Raw genomic sequence first — 19,284 nt, 5'->3', positions numbered from 1 at the left:
TAGGGATATGGTGTAGTTGGGAACTGTCAATGTTAGGTTAATGGTTGGACTAGATGATCTTCAAGGTCTTTTCCAACCTTGATGATTCTGTGATTCCGTGAAATTTATAGAGAAAGACCATACCAGCATTTACAAGGTCAAAATGAAGAACTAAGCAAATATACATTTGGGGCAGTTGAATCCCTAAGTACAGCAATTAGATCGTGTCCACTGCCTGTACACCAGGGAAGGAAAAAAAAATGTGTTTCTTAGCAAGAAGGTCAAGAGGGGCCCAGATTCAAAGAATGACTTTAGCAGACAAAGGTTCCTTTGTCCAAGATTATGATCCAAACATTCTTCCTGACTACAAAAATATCAAAAACTTGTTAAGACCCTCTCTATTCAACCTAAGAGATCCACAGACTATATAAGTTTTCAGGAAAGAGAGGTCAAGTATCTATGGTTGATGTTCTCTGAAACATGTAATCCATGCACATAATCAGAATATAGGTCTTACCACAGGCAGAGACATTTCTGTTTTCAGGATAATACTAACAGCCATGTTCAGGCTCTGTTGACTCTTCCGCTATGTGCAAAAGCACATAAACCAAAATATTCCCACCTTAATTTTTGTTCACCTGCAAAATGGCACCCAGGTCATAAGACAAAGTGGTGTTGAGGAAAAAGGACAGAGAAAATTAAAGAAAATGAGGCAAAATAATCTAGAAAGTTGTGGCAGGTGCACCTGCCCAATGAAAATAGGGCTTCTTAGCTACTGAAGTGTAGCAGCTACTGATTGCCCCTGTTTCCAGGGCTTCATGGTAGGTGGGGCCTTTGGCCAACAGGAGCTGCCACTACAGATCAGATTCGGCCTGGGTATAAATGGAGTCCCCTGGGGGAGCCATTTTGAGCTCGTCCCCTGGAGCAGCACGCTGTGGTCAAGGACTCTCTTCTTGGGTTGGGATGCTGCCCAAGGAAACTCCTTGAGGTGACCTGGGTCGGGACATTGCCCTGAGAAGTTCCTCGAGGTTGAGAGCCCTCACTTGTTAGGTGAGTGATAGAGCATTTTGGGTTGTCATTAAACCTAGGGAGTGGTGCTTTGTTCTGAGTTTTGGCTTATCATTAAACCCTAAGGAGTTGTTCTTTGTTATGTGTTTTGGGTTGTTATTAAACCCTAGGAAGTTGTTCTGTTCTCTCATGGACATTCGAATCCGTAATTTGTGGAGGGCTAATTAATTGTATTGACAATAAATTTTTAATTTTTGGTGGTTGCTTGTTTGAGAGCCTCTGTAACAAAGTTTTAACTGCTAGGAAATAAGCTCACTGTCCTTCACTGATAAGCCACATGTAGATGGCTTCATACTATTCCACACATCCATAGCTCCTGAGCTATTTTGTCTTTCATGCAAACAGCACTTTCAGGGCCACCCAACATTGTCTGAATACCTTTTTAGTGCAAGCAGGAAACACTGAGGCTGTGAAAGGAGTGTAAAGTGTCTCTGTAAATATCAGGAATGGGGATATTTCAGAACAGGATTACTGAATGAGGTCAACAAAGCCCATGGATAAAGGAGATGTAGTTGAAATAGCCTAACCTGAATTTTCTAAAAGGCTTTTGAAAAATTCCTCATCAAAGGCTTCTATGGAAACCCAACAGTCAGAGCTTTAGGGAAGGTCTTTATGTTGATAAATAACTGGTTAAAAGACAGGGAACAGAAGGTAAGTAGGTTAGCCAGACAGCTCTTGCAATGGAGGGAGGTCATTAGCGGAGTTCCACAGGGATTTGTGCAGGGGATGCAGTCATTCATCATATTCCTAAGCAACCTGGTAAAATGGGTGAGCAGTGAGGTGAGAAGGTTTTATAATGTTATTAAGTTATGCACAGTAATCAGGATGATGGCTTGCTGACTGTGAAGAATTGAAAAAAGGTGCTTACGGAAGTAAGTCCCTAGGCAATAAAATGGCAGATGAAATTCTTTGTAGATGAATGCAAAGTGATGCACAGGGGGCAGAACAAATCTAGGATCATTTATGAAACAACTAGGCCTCAGCTGACCATTATAGCTCAGGAGCAAGATCTTGAGGTTATGATAATAAAATGATTTGGCCTCAGCTGACCATTATAGCTCAGGAGCAAGATCTTGAAGTTATGATAATATAGTACCATGAAAACATGCCCTTAGTGCCCCATATTGTCAACGCCTCCCCACCACAAATGTTAGGAACTATTAGGAAAGGAAAATAAGGGAGCATCATTATATCACTGTAAAACCCATAGCTCATTCACACCTTGAATACTGTGGGCAGTTGTGATCTCCCTATAAAGAAGGACATAGCAAAACTGGAGAAATTGTAAAGAATGGCAATAAATATAATCAAAGACATGGAACAGCTTGTGTACGAGAAACAACTTAGTAGGCTACAGATCATCAGCCTGAAGAAGGGATAAATTAAAGCAACTATGATATATGTCTACAAAATCATAAACAGGGAGAAAGCGTATAGGGATGAAGTGTTTGTCATCTCTTCAGTGAAGAACTACAGGCATCAAATTAGGTTAGTAGGAAACAATTTAAAACAAACAAAAAGAGGTGATTCCTTATACAGGCACCTCTTGAACTTGTTGCCAAATAACTTTGTGGATGCTAAAAAACCATATTTGGGCTAAAGGTGAGATTGGGCAAGAACAGGGAAGAGGCATCCATCGAGTTATTATATACACAAAACTATGCAGTTAGAGAGAGTATTAGAGGACACTACCATATATAACTGCCTTGTTCTTACTCTCCTGGTAGACTTCTGCTCATAGTCACATTTTGAGGCAGGATACTAGGTTAGATGGATTTTTGGTCTGACAGGGTATGACTGTTATGTTCTTACAGACTTAGCCTGAGTTCTAACAGTGCACATGATAGAAACAAGTTCTGGTTTAGGAGTCTACAGATTTATTGTGTGCTTGCATTCACTTAAACCTGTCAGCTACTGATGTTAATAGCATCAAGGACCATGTGGACAGACTTCAGCCCTCTAGAGTGTTCTTTATGAACCAGCCACAGGCCACTCTACTAGCTACACTGTGACCAGCCATGTAAGACATGTTAGTCTCATAAAATGGGAAAATATAGAAGCCTTCTTCAACAGAGGATGAAGATGAAAAATGCCTAATAGAGAAATATGAATGAAAAGAACAGAACAAAATCTATTTCTTTCACAACTATCAAAGCCAGAACACATAATGGTGTGAAATTTGTCCTTGGGAATTATAAGACTGAAAACCTGGCCTATTTGGCCGGATAAATACATTTTGTGGAAATTTTCAGCTAGCACTGAAAATCTCAGAGAACAGAAAATCCTTCTCACAGAAGAACAGGTAAGCTTTATCAAGGGGAGCAGCATTCCAGCACAAGTTATATCTCGTGATGTGTAGGCATGATCACCTAATGATGTGACTCTTTTGCCTGAGAAATTTCACAGAAGCCCAGGCCACTTGTGTGTATGGGGGTCATTATCCAGTTCTGCTAATGAGGAAAGGTAGCTGTGGATTCATCACTTAGTAATAACCTTTTGAAATCCCAATAGTACGTCCTGATAAGTCTTAGGTATAAGGTCTTTACCTCTATCTCCATCCATCCAAGTGGATAAGATGTGTCTCTGTCAGTCCTGGATAATGGGTCAGTGGAACAAGTGGTGACCTATTGCTCTTCAATGCAGACTATGCTGGAAGTACTACTTCCTAACTTCCTACTAATTCTTCTTCTAAGATGATGGAAGACAGAAATGGTCCTGGGACTCTTTGTAGTGCCAAGTGAGGGAAGAGTCAAACTGTCAGAAAGAACAGCCAGGAATTGTGACAATGATTCAGCTTACACTCTAAGACATTGTGCCAAGTACTGGGCCGAAGCACAGAGCTGAGAGAAGTCTTGGCTTCTCCTTGTTAAAAAGAACATCCTGGTACAGATTTGGTAATTACTAGTTTGATAAATAATAAATAAATCATTCCTTGAGTTTATCGTTGTTTCTGATAATATGAGCCACCAGAGTCTCTGCTGCTCAGTGATCTCTCAAACATTCTCAGCTCCCTCTAGCAATTAACAAGTGAAAAAGAGAATCTCAATTAAATTATCTTTCGGTAGGAAGGTAAATGGGAATAGGATCCCTTCTCAAGAGGATCAGCCCCTGATATATTCATAGAGATTAGCACCAGTCACTGGCTGAAGTTGACTGCTTCAGCTTCTGAGGTCTAAGCAAGGTCTAAGGAAGATGTAACAAACTTCTACTATTTAACTCTTTCACACATATGTAGGCCTTGTAGGCAGGGATATGTCTTTAATGTAAACAGCGATGGCAGTTGATAAGCAAATATCTCAATGTGGTATGAGTATTATTCATAGTGAAGGGACAATATGTAATCTTTTGAGAGCCCAAAAAGCCATCACTCAAAGTGGAGATCAACAGTTTTGACAGGTTAAAATTCAATAGTGCCTGGAAAGGTGGAAAGCAGGCCGTTCCACCTCACCAGTAGCCTGTAAAGAACAGAGGAGGCTCTGGTTGTACTCTGCCCTCTGTGTCAATGTTCAGTGCCATCCACTCCTGTAGGTATACTCTGAGCATGCCTTACCACACATGCTCAGGACAGTGCCCCTCACAAAAACACAGGTGCAGCAGGTTGCTCATTTTTACAGATGATCAGGAGGCCACCCAACTCTCATCACAACACAATCATCAGAGAGACCTGGAATCAACTCCTTCCTCAGCCTGCTCACTCTCTCCCAGAAGGCAGCCATATTTGCTAGTTTATAGGCTTGCCTGGGTGGAATCCAACCTTTTTTTCAAAGCTATCCTACTGTGCCAAATCCTGTGGTGCCTGCCTCAAAAACACTCTCCATGAGAACAGAATGCACATTTCATGAGAGTAGGAGAGCATGTCAAAGCAGATGCAGAATATACTTCCCTGGCTTCAAAGAGGAAAAAGTGCGGCGAGTTGGTTAGTGTATTGAACCCATTCTCCTCTTCACATGCTTATTTAGAACATCTAACACTTACTACAGATTTCAGAAAGATTAGTAGCAGATGTTCCTGACCAGAGGTACAAAAAGAGAAGCTCCTGTGTGCCCATAGCATGGCCTCATTATCATTACGCACAATGGAAAGAATACTGTTGATTTTATTAAGAATTGAGTCAGACCCTATCCCCAAACTAGTCAGTGAGCTAGGAAATGTTGAGGGGGAAGGTTCACTTCTGCCTTTTAAATCCAAAACAAACAGCAATCCAAAACATTTTTCCCATTTCAATCACTTTCCTGATTTAATAAGCCTCTCCTTGATGTACTAGGTCAATATTATTGTTTATTGATTACTCATTTTTAAAATGGATTCCCATCTGTTCTGTTTTATTCCCACTTATTTCCAAAGTTTCCAGTTAAAAAGGGAGTAAGATCTTAATTCCCATACGGTTCAAATACACTGAAGTAAAGGCTACATCTGCTTTTTCATCTTCTCCTTTGTAGTCTAAGGATGGGCGGCTTCTTTACAGAATCTTCTTAAACATTAGAAAATATAAGTACTGCTGTGAATGGGAAGATGTGCAAAGGTTCCCTTACAGGTTTGATTTTTTCTTCCTGTTTCCAAACAGAATTGGAGAACTTCATAAAATATAATAATCCCACATAAATCTCATGTCACTTTGATACAATCCCATGCTGGATTTGGCATGCAGAAAGTCAAGCAAGTTAAAGTATTATAAACAACATGATCATTTCAGTTCATATAGAATAAGATTGCTAAAGTTAGACTGTGTGGGAGGTTTGCACCAATGTACATGTCCACCCTCCTCTGTTACTAATACCTGACATTGCAGCTTTTTTTGACATTCCTAGGCTTAGCTGCCCTTAAACAATGGAAATTACATTGACTGATTCATACACTTTGCCTAGAGATTTGCATTGCAGAAGCAATCTCACTATTCTCTTTTGCTCTGAAGATCTAAACACCAATCACAGCACCTCTTAATACTTGTGCAATCAAAGCATGTCCTAAACCACACTGACACTCCAATCCCATGCCCTCTGCTCTTCCTGAAAGCTAACAGAACCAGCCTAGTTTACAAACTGTCTCTGCAGTCTCTCCCAGTCTCTCTCCCATTCTTCAGTGATAACTCCATCCACGACTGGAATCTGCTGTGGCATAATCCAATTGTGCCTCCATTGCTGAAAAGATCTGAGAAGGCTTTGAGTACACAGAAAAGGATCAGGATTCTCATGACTCTTGAATCCAGCCATTTCCATGCTTTAAATAGTTCTGCATGTAACAGTTTTTTCAAGGAAATGAGAAGAGAGGGATGGGAAAAATTGAATGTTACCTGGAGCTCTAAATCACATATGTATGATGAACATGACACCTCTAAATTCAGCTTAGCTTATGCATCATCTTTCCTAAAGCTGTGGAAGCCCATCAAAAAAAAGGTCAAGTTAAAGGTGTTCAGAACTAGCCATGAATGTTATTACTCATTCACAAGAAATCCATATTAATTGTCAACATCAGTCAGTGCACCAATTCTACAGTGTCCTTACTGTAATGTATGTACCGATTATTTGCTCCGTACTTGCTTTTCATGGCCACCATTTCACAGAGCATAATTTGTCTCGGACAAACCACTGACACATACTGAACAACATGCTGAAAAAATCCTTGGTTTTTTTTTTTTTTCTGTCTGTTGTACAGTACGTTCCAAATATGTGGAGGATAGAAGACAAATTGACAGAAACTATTCTTTCAGTTTTATAGACTATAGTCTTAGCATCTTACAGGCATTCGTGCTTGAAATTATTCCTATGTTTTCTCCTAACACATACCACAGTCCTAAAATGTATCCACCTTGGCTTGTTTCTTCACTTACATCAGATTATTGCAGTCACTAGCTATGTACAGTGCTGAGATCTTTTCCATCCATCTTAATGTGATATGCGATAAACATTCACCATCACGCAATGTTCCCTGTGTTAATGAATTCCTCTAAAATTATGTTCACCTTCTGAGTAAACAAACAGAGGTATCAATAAATTATAAGGAAAAATTTTAGATTAATTAAAATCAATTCTGCAAGATTAAAAATCATGGACTTTTCCCAATTTAAATGAATGCCACAGTCATAATCATTAAAATGCTTACCTATACTAATCATAAAAACTTAATCTTACTTAAAAAGATAAAAAAGGAATTCACTTTTTATACCTTTGTGTTAAGAAATGCTTTTCCTGAACAATAAAAGATGTGCACATGCTTCATTTTGTTCCGAGTTAGCTGTCACTTTCTGATTCTCTTTCACTAAGCTGATCTTTGGGTTGCCCGTATTTCAGGAGATAATCTTTATAACAATTATAAATCAAGTGAAAACTTTATTCTTTTAAATCCTAAATTAGAGACAAACTTGATCTGATAGTTTCACATCAAACAGGCTACCTTCAAATTCTGGGATGTAACTGGCTTTCTTTCTTTCTCTCATTTCTATTGCTCTTTTCACACCTTTCAGTTAATTTTTCTTCTTTTAAATCCTTTTCATTAGACGTGTTTATCTCTAGCCATTACTTACCTTTTCACCAGACAGCAAGTCATGATGTTATTTCATAGCAAAGAAGGGCCACTGTGCTGTCCTCACAGAAGTCAAGGGCAAAATTCCCACTTACAGTGGAAGAAATTAAATATTGCTCTGATACATTTTAGTGGAAACTCTCCTGGACTCCCAGCTAATAACATGCTACTTTGTTAACTTTCTACTTGTCTGGATTGAAATACTTGAATACTTCAAGAAATTCAGTTTTCTCTTTTCTCCTCTCCTCTTTCCCTTGAAATTAACATATTCTTTTTCTTTTAAAATGTAATATTGTGTTTCTTACCATCCATGCTGTGACAAAATCTCCCATCCAAGTCCCAACTGCAGCTACCTTCATAAAATTTTCATTCCTGATGCCCATGAAGTCTGTTATAATGTATGCACTGTGGAAACAAGAACACAGACTGTAAGCTATACATGTTTGCTTAATGCAGTTATAAAGAACTTGCTTTAGTGACAAAATTTATGATTAGCTGTGAAAGATTTCCTATTTCTTTCATAATCACGTTTTCTGCTAGATCTGAATCTTGACATAGAACTGAACCAGGATGGGTCATTTCCAATTAGAAATGGAAATGTGAAACTGATTTTACAGCCCATGTCTCTTACAAAGGTGCTAAAATAATGACAGCAAAGACTTTAGGATTATGTAAGGCTTCTGGAAATATAAACTATTTTACACCTTTTATCTCTTCCTTTGTACAAATGGAACTGCAACATTCTCAGAATTGGTGACTTTGTAAAACCTTTATGAAGAAAAATGAAAATCTTTAAGTCCTCTTTAAAAAGATAATTGAGCCACTTGACTTTTCACTCTACCAGTTATACAACCGCGTGTTTTTTTAACACAACAGTGCAAGCAAGATTTGCAGAATCAGTGAGATGTTGCTGTTTCTTGATTTATACATTGTATTTTCATAGATATATTTTACCTAAATCCAGAAGAAGCATTTCCATTCTGCTTAAATAATGCCACAGATAAGATTTAAAACTTCATACAATAATTTGAGCTTTAGTTTCAAGTTCATCAAGATGCTATAAGGACAATTAAGAAGGCAAAGTTACTTGTGCTGGATTAAAACCTTTGTGAGAAAATCATAGCTTTTAATATATCCTTTGCTTAAAGACTTTTCAAATGTTTAAGAGATGACTCTCCTCAAGACCTAACACGTTGAAAAATGATAGCAATTATACTTTAACTTCCCAAGTGATATCTTTGTTTTCAAGATACCTGTAAACATTGTTATGCCTATTTAAGGTGTGCACAAGTGACCTAGTTGCATGTAACAACTTCCTTGAACATTATGCTATCAATTATTGAAATCTTACCATTATTATATAGCCAGTGTTGTAATGTCTAGGAGCTAACGGACCATATCTCTGCAACTGGATCACTGCAAGCTGATCCCACTTTCTGGGTCAGTCCTATTAAAATCTAAATATCTGATCAACATAGAGGATCTTGCTAGCACAAATCCATGCACAGCACTGTGTCAGTTCTTAGACACAAGTTAATATGTTCTAGAGTAGAAATACTGATGTCATTGAATAGTTTCATGACACATGTAAAATGGCATACCCTAACGGCTCTTTTCATTATACACATTATGACCTTTCAGCTAGTATGTCACTAACAAAACTACCATCCTTTTTTCATCTGTTAAACAGCATATAAATGTTGGCTCAGATTTTCTGCTGGAATTAAAAAAAAAAACAAAACACATCACATTTTTTTCTCATGCTATTTTTAATTACATTCCATGTAGTTAATAAGATTATCAATATTCTAAATTCCTTGTGTTCTAAAGAAAGATGTAAGAACACAAGAACAGCTACACTAGGTCAACCTAAAGTCTCCCTGTTCCAACACCCTGTCTCCAAGAGAGGGCAACAGCAGATACCTAGGGAAGACTGTGAGGACAAGCAAGCACACCCCTCCCAGATATATTCTCCCAGCCTATTTATAACTGGGAAACATTTGGAATTCCTTTTTTTCCTGCATCTTGGGTATGCTGTTCTTGTAGCATCTGTGAAGGAAAAAAATTATCAGGTCTGCTTTCCTTAAGAAGGTGTCTCATTAACAAAGAAAGCACAACAATAAATGTCAGTTGTAGGGACTGACCACTGGACTGGCCCCCAAAAGCAAACCATATCTTATATCTTCTTCCTCAGTGTGAAACACATACAAAAACCCCACAGTTCTCACCTTTTTTATTCCCATTTCTTATATGCATTATATATTCTCATATGCATTATATATGGTTACAGAAACTAAATGAACACTTGCAAAACACTCCTGAAAACAGGCCACTTGGGTAACTCCTATAGCCCTGTCGCATATAGTGGGCCTGCCACAGCCACCCATGGCAGGCTGGTGTACACAAGATGGGTTATCCAAAAAGGCTGAGAGGTCACTGATCACTGAACGTAGGTAGTAACAAGTAGAAGAGATATCAAACCAGACATAAGCTATTTTTTGAATGGAAATTTAAATTCTCTATGTAGTCACTTGTTTTTATGAATGTTAAAAGAATGTTAAAAGTATGAATGTTAAAAAAATATTAAAAGTACTGTTAAAAGGCTTTTAATAAGGTCAGATGAACCAGATATATTACTTAAATACATAGAAAGGGCTTGAAAGGAACAGATCATCCTAACAGTCCTTTTTGTAATTTGAAACATGAATGCATCCAAGAAGCCTAGTAGAAATTGTGCATTGTAGTCTGTAAGTAATTAATGCCTAAATGAAATAAGCAAATTGTCAGACCTTCAATTAAGTTAAAATAGCATATTATTATAAAGAAACACTTAAGAACATAATCTGTGGATATTTTAAGTGCATTTACTGATTAAGATGCAGCTACAACTTTTTATGGAACAGGGAAAATATTTTTAGCACTGTCATTATCTTAGAAATAGCAATGAAATACACTGCTATTTTCTTAACTATTTTATTAACTATCAGCATTAGATCGTGTGTCTTTTATTCTCCCTGCGGTATTATTTTCATTTCAAAACACAAAGACAAATTGACTTTTTTAAAATATGGATTTTTGGCTGCTAAAAATGAAAAAGCCCTCCATTTTTAATTTTCAGGTTTTAGTTTTAGGTTATTTTTAAAAAGCCATGCTTGCCTGAAAATGTTACCAGGATATATATTTTAATAGTACCAAAAATAAAATTAGTTCTATTGTGGAAAAATACCCACTTTTTTCTAGCTTTAGCTAGTGATTAGAACAGTCTTCATTAATTGGTTACTCTGCTTCCTGGCTAGGACCCATGTTTGCACCTTGCAGGAGGGCTAATACCTATTGGATTCCAGTTAACTGTCATGGTCAGCCCAGATTTCCTATAGCTTGTCAAAAGGCTTCTGTTTCGCCATACTTGTATTCTGTAGTAAGGTACATTCATATTGCACGAATAGCACAATCTAAGAAAACACTGAGTAGAAAAACACAGCAGTTAAAGCTTGTAACAGAGTAAAAAGCTCTTCAGAAAGGGACAGGATAAGTGTAAATAATTAAAGGCTGAGGATCCAATATTTGTGAATGTTAATAGATAAAGGACAAGACTGGGATTTGAGACAAACCCACTATTAACCTTTGACAGTAAAACCGGAAGCTGCAAAGCCAGGGAAATTGCACTTTGCAGGCCAAAGCCTGTGAAAGGTAGACAACAATTTTGACAGAATAGGACAAAACAGAGGAAACAAAAGACAAGACACTTGAGAGACACAGTTCTAAAACAGAGTCCCAAAAACCCCATCATAGGGTGCTGACTATATCCATGTTATTGCAAAAGGTAAATTAATAACAGTGGGGCAGTAAAAAGATGTAGTAAAAAGATGAGCCCAATGTATCTATCACTTTTCTGGAGTTAGCAGCAGAGTGCACAGAACAGACAAAGGGAAACAGCAGCACTAGCCCAGAGATATTGTTCAAAGGAAGATATCAGAGCATTTTTTCAAAGAAGGATGACACTCTAGCAGCTGCCAAAATGACGAACAATCTGAAAACAAATGGAGCATTTTTAATTTTAAGTGGAATAAAGATGTACAAGCCACTGTGGTGCTATCAACATTGTTCTAGGCACTGGAATAAAAGTCATGGCTGAAACTCAGTGCTGAGATGGTGTTTTCTCGATCCTCACAGGAATCTAAAACTGGGATATAGTTTGAATTTAGACACTTAAATTGAAGTGTAAGCCAGGGATCCAAACTCTCAATGGAGCCTAGTCAGAATAGTAAATGCAGATTAGAGCGTGATTTGTCCTTACGCTACTGTAGACATGCTGGGTGAAGGATTTGTGCCTTATGTTACTCCAGGATGGCTAGCATGTCAAAACAGTATGTTTACATATCAAAAGGCATTGCTAAACCTATGTGACTAAATAATTCCAGGTCCTCTGACATATCCTGGTCTCCAGATGATAATCCAAAGATATCTGGATCTCTTGTAGGGCCTGTGACACATCTGACAACCCAGACACATCTGAACTGAACCCTAGGTCACCATGGACTGCAATAGACACTTTGGGGAGGTTTTAGTTGCCTTTTAATGCCATTTTAGTGACCTTGATGCCTCTTAACCACACTTCAGCTGGATCTTTATATGCTCTAGAGTATTTAAGGCACTGGGCTGGCACATAGCACACAAGCCATGTTCTATACAGAGTCTACAAGAACTGCACCCATAGAGTACTAACTTAAGGCTCTTTGAAAAGGAGAAGAGGCCTAGATATCTTTTATGTTGAGTCATAAAAAGTCTGTATATGTTCTGCAGTCTGATATATGCTTTTCTGAGGTGGTTTTATTATGTGGCATTCCCCCTAAATAGCTGATTATCTATATGGAACTCAATTTCCTTGGTGCACCTGACAAAGAGATATGCCTTGACAATGGCCAACAGGTGACAGCATGGGAATTCATGCAGGCTGCAAAGAAGTATGTGTTTAGATGTGGCACCACAGCTTCCATTACTCTTAATTTAGCAGAGGCAAAGAGTCTCAAAATAACTGAAAACATACATAAAAGACTGCAGATACAGTTCCTGATCCCTATCTGTCACTCTAAAACAACCAAACGGCAAATGAGACACTTCGTAGCACTTTGCTCAGCTGAAAAGCTATCCCTCTACAGCTAGGAATTGAAGTCAGAGCCACAGAGAACTGGAATATGCACAGAGACAACAAGACTTCTTGTCCTATAAATTGGCATATCGTAATGAGAATGGCATAATACATAGCTACCTACAAAGAGTACAGAGAGCACAACAGCTAGTCATACAGTCCCTAATCATCCCCAGCGCACACTTTAAAGGTACAGATGAAACTTTTTCTATGACACCAGAACAGAGAGAATTAAGAGGCAATGAACCAGGGATTTTGCTTAAAGAGGTAACAGTCACAAGAGGCTCAGCAGGCTAATCTCCAAAACACAACAAAACTAGGACGCAAAACCAGCTTGCTTATAGAGAGACAGATCCATGGCACAGTGCAGAATACCTGAGACTGACGGATTGATGCTATAACTGAGCATTGCTGGTTGGTAACTGATTTATAAAAAAACTGGTAAGAAGTTTTTTATAAATGAGGCCACAGAACTGTGATTCTGAAAACCTCTGCTCATCAGCCTACAGGCCTGAGGGCTGCCTAACTTACTCTGGGGACTTGGCTTTTAAAGCTCCCAAGCCATTTAAAGTTCTGCTGCTAGGTATGTACAGGAGATGCTCATTCTTCACAGGAACAAGCCATTTGGCTTGTAGCTCACATCCTATATTGATTGATATCCATAAAGTAGTTATTCCTCCACTTGGTCTGCCTGTGGAGCTTCTCTGTGAAGTGTTTTGCAAGCCTGCCTATTAAGACAAGGCCCATTGAGAAATGTAGCAGTTGCATTTCTGTCTGTTAATGTAGAAGAGGTGTATGCACGTAACTTAAATAGGGAACACATGAGATCCAATTGCTCTTCCAAGGGACACTGGTTCAGCACCTTTCAAAGTTAGAGAATTGCATCTCACTGCCACTCTTAGTAAGAAAATAAAAGGTGATGACCAACTCCTATTAGCACAGTAGGTTTTTTGTATATGGCATTCTCCAAGAGGATGAGAAATGTGTGTTTCAGCCTCCTTTAGGTGAGCGGTAACTGAAGCTGTATATTCCACATCTTGTACAAGTATCGTCTTTCACATATAAGACAGACGTACCCTTTTCTCCACTCTTAGAGAAGTGGAATGGATGCCACTTGTCAGGATAGGAGTTTGCATTAGATCACAAGTACAGTCCTAATTAAGGTGCTTTAAGCAAGGTGGGACAGGGTTTAAAATATATTCCTGTCCTTAATATAGCTTCTTTATTGCAAATTGTAGGAGTTTCTTGTTCCCGGTGTGGGTTTTTGTGGATCCTTTGCCAACAACCCTCAAGCACTTGATGCCCAATAGAGTCTGGACTTCTCTTTAGGGATCAGATGGTATTCATACAGATTAACTTTTGCCTAATCATGCTAGTCTTCCTAGGCTGTCTCCATAACCAATGGATTTGACAGCAATTCAGAGCAGGACGTTAATTTAGATGATTTCCACGTATGGCATCACTAAGGGCCAACAGCCTACTTCTAAAGGATTTGCAAAAGGTAACTCATAATGGCAGGGCTACTGCCAGGGGATGTGGGAGTCTGCATCTCTACTGGGAAAATCTTAGGGATCTGCAAATTCAGAAGTGTTAAGGGCCTGCACTATGGGAGGAATGCAGTGTCCCTGGGCTAAATGTAAATGTTGGTGAGTGCTGGAACATACTCCCAGTGAGTTTAAATGACAGGATTTGCTACACCTACATTTTTTTAATGTCAAACCTTAAATGACATAAATAAAATCAGAGACAAGCAGTGGGTGAGTTGGGAATTGAACCCAGATTTCTCCCCTCTCAGATGAGCAGCTTTCTCCATCATTATGTAAGTGCTTTGATGAAAATGCTGTACTACCCCTACAGACTCCACTACGGCGCACTTCCTATAGACAGGATATTTTGGGAAAAAGCATAAAAGGTGCCTGTAAAAAGAATTCAAAAAATTGATTTTTCAAATTTATTATATCCATGAGGTATCTTTTCCAAATTTTCCAGGATTTTTGCTAGTCTTGTGCAATGTGTATCATCACATGTATATTTTGTTTAGTCAGACAAAGGAAAAACAAAGGCTGCAGAGTGCATTTATCACTTTTCTGCAGCAAATAAAGGTTACACTACTTGGCCAAGGACAGGTTGCCTGAAACACTTCTAACGCTATTGTGCTAATAGATGAACGCTCACCTAAATATCCATAGCACAGTCTTACCAGCTCCCAACACACACTTAACACAGATGCAAGCACTTCAGCTGTTTATATGTAGCTGTTTGTTCTTCCACTTAAACTCTGTAACCACTGCATAAGTTGTTTTTACTGAAGCAATGAAATAAAGGGTTGCCTCTTATATGCCTGTTTGATACTACAGGAGAGGAGTAAGGTATTTACTTACTTCTAAGTGAATTGTTTATTGAAAATTGTTTTAGTGGACAATGAAACAAGTTAAAAGAACCATGACAAGTTAAGATAACCATGTCATTTTTTAGCATCTCTGTTAACAGGCTACTAAAATTCTGCAACTAATCCACAAGACGGTAGTACAAGCTGGTGCATTACATGCCTTATTTGATTCACTATATGCTATGATATCAAAATAGTTTTACAGTAAAAAGGTCCAAAATGCTAGCACAGGTGACCAGGGACACAAACAGGACAAGTGGTCTTGGGCATACTCATTTTGAGGGTTTAAAGAGGATCTTGACTCATCATACTGTAATACACTCTGCAGACATACAAGTTTGCAGTCTCAGCCCTTGACGTACACATCCTGAGAAGGATAACGAGTGCTGATTTTCAACAAGTTGCTAAACAGCAAGCTAAATTATACACCTGTACATTGAAGAAAAATGTATGCTTGGAGTTTCTAAAATTTAGAAAAATGTTGTAAACTGATTTTGTTTTATATTTTTACATTTAACATTCTGTAAATGTAGGTTTTAACATTCTGTTAAATGTAGGTAAGATTCATTTAACATTCTGTTAAGTGTAGGTTTGCTTATCTTAAAAGACAGATAATTTGTTTAGCAAGTGACATTTAAAAATTGCTACTAGAATTTGAAAATAACATTAAGAGAAAATAAGAAATATAACAAGCAATGTGTTTGGGAAGGTTAAGTTAGGTTAGCAATTTAGCAAGAGAGAGACACAGTAAAACATTGTATTTTAAATAAATACTTGCTTTGTTTTTAAACTTGGCAAAATACTAGTAAGAATGGCTTTGAACGATGCTGCACTGACTGAACTCTTCAGAATGGGACACAGCTTACACACATTCATTCTCGGCATTGACATTTCAGTACAGCTAAGAAGGGATAAGGACAGATACGTAGCAATATTCTCAGAACTGGCAGTTGTAAGAAAAAAATTATTTACGTAAAAAAAAAAAAAAAGAGAGAGAGAGAACTGCTCATATCATTGCCAGAATATAAACAAAATTAAATGATGTAGTTGGAACTTTACCACTTTGACCAAGTGCTTTGATAACATTTAAAACTTCTGTGAATTCCAGCAAAAACTTTGTACTTTCTACCCATTTCAGTTTCAGGGATGGCAGAGAAGTTTAAATGTGTTATTATGATGCTGGATAAACTAGTAACTGCAGTATTATTGCTATTCAGAAAGGGGAAATCAGAACAATTTGCAGTTGGTACAAAACACTGAATGGACTCTGCTTTTAATTAGCAGCCCAACTAGGAAAGCAAAAGCAGACAGACATTTTAGCACATTTTGATAGAAACCTGTAAGTATTAGCAGATAATGCAATTTTATATATTAATCATTCTTTAACTTATTAAACTTCCCTGAACCATTGATAAATATTTTTTTTTAATAAATTAAAATAATGAAATGGCAGAAAATTACAAACAACATGTTGTAAGTTAATGAACTGGAACTGAGGGAACAAAGAAATGCCAGCACAGAATCTCTGCTGACAGATTTTCAGCAATCCTAACTGAAAAGAATTAGAGCTGGCTCTGAAAAAAATTGCAAGCCCATAATGTAAAATAAAATTGTGAAAATTTCTTGTGAGTTTATTTTTTAAAAATAATTTATTATAAACAAAGTAGATTTTTTCCGTTATTTAATGACAGTGTTTTAAGGCTTTATTTCAAGGGTCTACTGTAGTGACTGGGTGAAGCAAGGACCATGTGCCTTCTCTCAATGCTTTATTTTCAGGAACCACTGATACCCTGCAGTTGAATGACCAGTAGCCAAAGGATTGTTCTTTCAGCATGGAGCAGGGAACTTCTACTGTTTTACTGAAGCAAAGACATTACAAGAACCTATATATTCGTGACTGGAATGAGGTGAGATGCTTCACTACAGCAAATATAGGACCAGTATTTGAAACTCTTGGAATCTGAATTTGAGAATAATTGGAAATACAAATGAATGTAACCTGCATATGAATGCCCATTTTTAAAGCAGTGGAGACTTACATTACAATTTGCATCAGAGTATGGAAACATGTGGTGGAGGAGTGTAATTGCTGCTAAATAGGCTAAAATTTTTAATTTTTTTTTTTTTTTTACTACATCAGTACGGTGTAGTAAGTTTTAATTTTGACATTTTTGTTTCCAGAGTTTCTCTGCAGAGACATGTCAGAGTATCTGAAGCAGAGAAGACATCCTGTATAGGCTAGAAGGTGATTTCCCTGACACAAGGCTTTAAAATACATTCACATTGCCTTTTACGTAAGATATGAAGATATTCGATTTGCTTTGTGTGCTTCTACTGACAGTGCTGATAGTACCTCTGTCTCTTTCTTTAAAGTTACCAGGAGTAGAAAATGGTCAGGACCATTTTACTATTATTATAAAATGGTAGGTCATGCAGAGTCTGCAATCACTTGAAGGAACATATTGCTTTTAATAGATTGGGGGAAAAAATTAAAAATCTGAAAATATGAACATATTTACAAAAAGCTGAAAACTTGCCAGTTCTCAAGTTGAAAATAATCTTGTGGTTTGATTTATAGATTAAGTTACTTATAGCTAGAAACATTTAGCTTGATTTTTTTTTAACCTGTTTCTACGATTGTTCCAGCTTTCTTTCCAAATCTGCATATTGGAAGCATTTTCATTATTTTAATTTCTTTTGCTGGTTTGGGACAGGAAATCCTTCTAATCTGCAAAAATTCTTGGGAGACTGAAAAAATGTTTCATGTCCAAATCACTTTGGATTAGCATTTATTGTGCAAGATTTTTCTTTCCAAAAAATGTATTTCCACCTGAAACTACAATACAGGATAAGGTCAGATATTCCTTTAGAGGATTCAAAGTTTAACTACAGGTATGAAAAGATTAATCTTTCAACAGTAAGGTACTATATGGCTTAATTATATTTGAACAGTATCAAAATTGATTTACTGATTTTCCATTTTCTATTTAAATATTATTGTTTCACAAGAAACTTCTCATGTTTTCTTATGAACCAAGTCCACAGTGTATAAACAAAGTTGTGAGAGAATGACTGTGTAGGTCCTGTAACGACTATTTTAAATTATCCAAACCAATCTGGGAATTTTATCATGATTGTTCAAATTGTAAAGAATACTACAGAAGTGACAACTAAACTGTTTTTTTTAATAAGTATTTCTTTGAATTATTCTCTATAAAGACAAGTAATATTTGAAATGAATGAGTCAGAAACAAGATCAGTCAGTGATAACATCTGGGAGTGAATAGATTGATGGTGGGGCAGAGTCCTGCTACTTTGCATTGCTGAAGTATAAATTTACTAAAAAAGAAAGACTGACTAAGTAATGCCTGCCTTGGAGCTTGTGTGATGTTTGATGAATGAGTAGAAAGGAGATTGGACTTCATGGAAATTTGAGGATAAGATTAAGGTTTTTTTAAGTATTAGATTATTGACAGATCCATCAAATAAACTATTAGTAATAATTAAATAAACTATTAGTAATAATTAAATAAACCAGGTAAAATCACAGAAGAAAGGGTTGGAGGGAAACTCAAGGGATGAACTCATCCAACCCCTCGTGCTAAACATGGCTAACTGGCATTAGATCAGATCGCTCAAGGCCTTATTTATGTTTAAAGACTGTTTATTTTGTTACATTTATTTAAATCTATTTATTTAAACCTAAATCCTTTACCAAAAGCAAAGCTAACGTTACTTAAACATCTGAACAAAATTTAAAAGGGCACTAAAGAATGAGTGCACTTTACAATTGACTGCTCTGGATTTCTGGTTCAAGTGGTCTCTTTCTATTATGCCAAGACTTCATCCATTTAACACAGTGCTGAAACAGCCAAGGATTTGCCACAGAATACTTCTATGCAAACAGCCAAGATTTTCCTCTTTCTACCCTATCATTAGAGTTCAATAAAATAAAGTATGTGCTGCTATACATCACCCTGAACAGTTTGACGAAGGAAGACAGCACTTCACTTTTAACTCTACATCATTACAGAGTTTAGTATTTGTTAAATATCCTCCACAAAATAAGAGAAATGTAAGTATTTTATATTAATATAAATAATACAAAAGTTAACCATACACACAGACATATATTGCTTATGCAGAATATACATTAATTTTTTTGACATTGAGAGACAGA

At 37.2% G+C, this 19,284-nt stretch overlaps 1 protein-coding gene across 2 annotated transcripts in view; it reads right to left on the bottom strand.

Annotated features, from left to right (window-relative positions):
• Positions 1-19,284, bottom strand: part of TMEM117 (transmembrane protein 117) — a 228,339-nt gene that overhangs the window by 121,457 nt on the left and 87,598 nt on the right. For both annotated transcript variants that reach the window (XM_074869356.1, XM_074869355.1), the window contains exon 4: positions 7,872-7,971. In XM_074869356.1, coding sequence (XP_074725457.1) covers positions 7,872-7,971 — 100 coding nt within the window. The remainder of the gene's footprint in view (positions 1-7,871; positions 7,972-19,284) is intronic.

Source organism: Strix uralensis, chromosome 5 (genome assembly GCF_047716275.1).
Source record: "Strix uralensis isolate ZFMK-TIS-50842 chromosome 5, bStrUra1, whole genome shotgun sequence".
NCBI lineage: Eukaryota > Metazoa > Chordata > Aves > Strigiformes > Strigidae > Strix > Strix uralensis.
The sequence above is the reverse complement of the archived record's forward strand: the minus strand, read 5'-3'. Positions and strand labels throughout refer to the sequence as shown.